This window comes from Pseudochaenichthys georgianus, unplaced genomic scaffold (genome assembly GCF_902827115.2).
Source record: "Pseudochaenichthys georgianus unplaced genomic scaffold, fPseGeo1.2 scaffold_1647_arrow_ctg1, whole genome shotgun sequence".
Classification (NCBI taxonomy): domain Eukaryota; kingdom Metazoa; phylum Chordata; class Actinopteri; order Perciformes; family Channichthyidae; genus Pseudochaenichthys; species Pseudochaenichthys georgianus.
In genome coordinates, this window is record NW_027262458.1 from 17,501 (window position 1) to 20,000 (window position 2,500).

Consider the following 2,500-nt stretch of genomic DNA (forward strand, 5'->3'; position numbering starts at 1 on the left):
ATGTACGCTGGAGGCAACGCTCTGATAGATATTAGGGATTATTTAAAAAGGGATTAAGTTGTAAAATAAATGCAAAATTCAATAAATATAAATATACAGAAAAGTGAAATGAAAAAAGGAAAGTGTGAAGTCCATGATATTTATAAGAGGTAGACTCGAAGTGGAAAGTGGTCGTCGTCACACGTTGATGCAGACAGAAGTGAGACCCGTTGCCCTGACGACGGCCAGCTGAACACAAAGCATGACGTAATAATAATCACCGCTCTGCCAGGTCCTGCAGCTGCTCGGGGGGCACGGGGACCCCGTTCACCGCTCCGGCTCGGTGGATCTGCAGGAACGGCTGCCTGTGGGTCTCCAGGTTCTTCAGCACCTCCTGCAGGAGAACAGCACACGTTAAAACCACCGAGCATGTGGTTCTTATGGAGGAGGAGGAGGAGGAGGAGGAGGAGGAGGAGGAGGAGGAGGAGGAGGAGGAGGAGGAGGAGGAGGAGGAGGAGGGAAGGTGGGGATAGAGCTTGGGCGGGCCGCCCAGGTATATTTCTCGACCCATTTAGGGTTTTTTTTTTTAATAATTTTTTTTTTATAATTTTTTTTTTTATTCGTCCGTGACCACGACGCCATCTGCGATCGATTAACTTGTGGGCAATGATCCCTCGCTCCCTTGCTCTGATCTCGCCTCCTTCTGGCCTGTTATGTGGTCTGCCTCACAGGGGGACTGGCTGTCCACACGATGTGGTCTGCCTCACAGGGGGACTGGCTGTCCACATGATGTGGTCTGCCTCACAGGGGGACTGGCTGTCCACATGATGTGGTCTGCCTCACACAGGGGGACTGGCTGTCCACATGATGTGGCCTGCCTCACAGGGGGACTGGCTGTCCACATGATGTGGTCTGCCTCACAGGGGGACTGGCTGTCCACATGATGTGGTCTGCCTCACAGGGGGACTGGCTGTCCACATGATGTGGTCTGCCTCACAGGGGGACTGGCTGTCCACATGATGTGGTCTGCCTCACAGGGGGACTGGCTGTCCACATGATGTGGCCTGCCTCACAGGGGGACTGGCTGTCCACATGATGTGGTCTGCCTCACAGGGGGACTGGCTGTCCACATGATGTGGTCTGCCTCACAGGGGGACTGGCTGTCCACACGATGTGGTCTGCCTCACAGGGGGACTGGCTGTCCACACGATGTGGCCTGCCTCACAGGGGGACTGGCTGTCCACACGATGTGGCCTGCCTCACAGGGGGACTGGCTGTCCACACGATGTGGTCTGCCTCACAGGGGGACTGGCTGTCCACACGATGTGGCCTGCCTCACAGGGGGACTGGCTGTCCACACGATGTGGCCTGCCTCACAGGGGGACTGGCTGTCTCCATGATGTGGTCTGCCTCACAGGGGGACTGGCTGTCCACACGATGTGGCCTGCCTCTCACAGGGGGACTGGCTGTCCACACGATGTGGCCTGCCGACACGGCCACTGTCATACAGATCATAGATCAAAGCCCTTGATTGGTCTCTGTGTGTCGTTCCAGCTCGGGATCAGCTCAGCTCAGGTGAGGGGAAGGACTCTCTGAGTGTTTAGAAAGTTCACTTAGTCTCAGCTCTCAGTGGCTCTCAAACGGTGTGTCACCAGTTATGTAAACACATATTAAGGTGAACAAAGGTAAGATACACTTTTAAAACTCGCTGCTGCCTCAAAGAGGAGCAAGGGGAGAGGAGGGAGAGGAGGGAGAGGGGGAGAGGAGGGAGAGGAGGGAGAGGAGAGAGAGGAGGGAGAGGAGGGAGAGGAGGGAGAGGGGGAGAGGAGGGAGAGGGAGAGAGAGGAGGGAGAGGAGGGAGACAGGTGAGGGGGGAGAGGAGGGAGAGGGGGAGAGGAGGGAGACAGGAGAGGCTGGTTCAGGAGCACAGACACACTCACTATAAATGAACCACAAATAAATGAATAAACATGTTTCAGTGTGTCTTCATATTGGAATGGGATGGTGTTGGTTACGGCCATGATTCTATGATTATTGAAATGCATACAGTTCTGTTTCATATAGCTGTTTCCATAGATCTAGTCTCTTTATTTCCCCTCAAAGTTCACCAGATTGATGCATCCAACTCCAACATACAAAATAAAATCCTACCGGGGGCATGCCCCTGGACCCCCTAGAGGATTTGAGGTCGACCCCCACTAAAAATCACATGGATAGGTTCCTAAATACATTTATTTTTTTAAATAGTAACCCATGTCCATGTGTTCGTGTGTGGGTAGTAGATGTAATCACTACGGGCCCTGCCTGAACCTGCTCGCTCTGCCATCGCGTGAAGGGTCTGCCAACAAGCGACCAACAGAAAGGTTACTGTTGTTGCACCCCCCCCCCCCCCCCCCATATTTCAGATCTGTGGGAAACACTGGTGAAGACCTCTCCCTTTTCTTTGATGTTTATGTTCTATTGCCTCGTGGCCTTTTGCTCCCTGCTTGTTGTAATGTAGCCAGCATGCTAATGCCAAGCA

General features: G+C 53.2%; 1 protein-coding gene across 1 annotated transcript in view; it reads right to left on the reverse strand.

Annotated features, from left to right (window-relative positions):
* Positions 1-2,500, reverse strand: part of LOC117441295 (nesprin-1-like) — a 24,081-nt gene that overhangs the window by 14,526 nt on the left and 7,055 nt on the right. Inside the window, exon 8 of the mRNA XM_034077485.2 lies at positions 261-373. Coding sequence (XP_033933376.2) covers positions 261-373 — 113 coding nt within the window. The remainder of the gene's footprint in view (positions 1-260; positions 374-2,500) is intronic.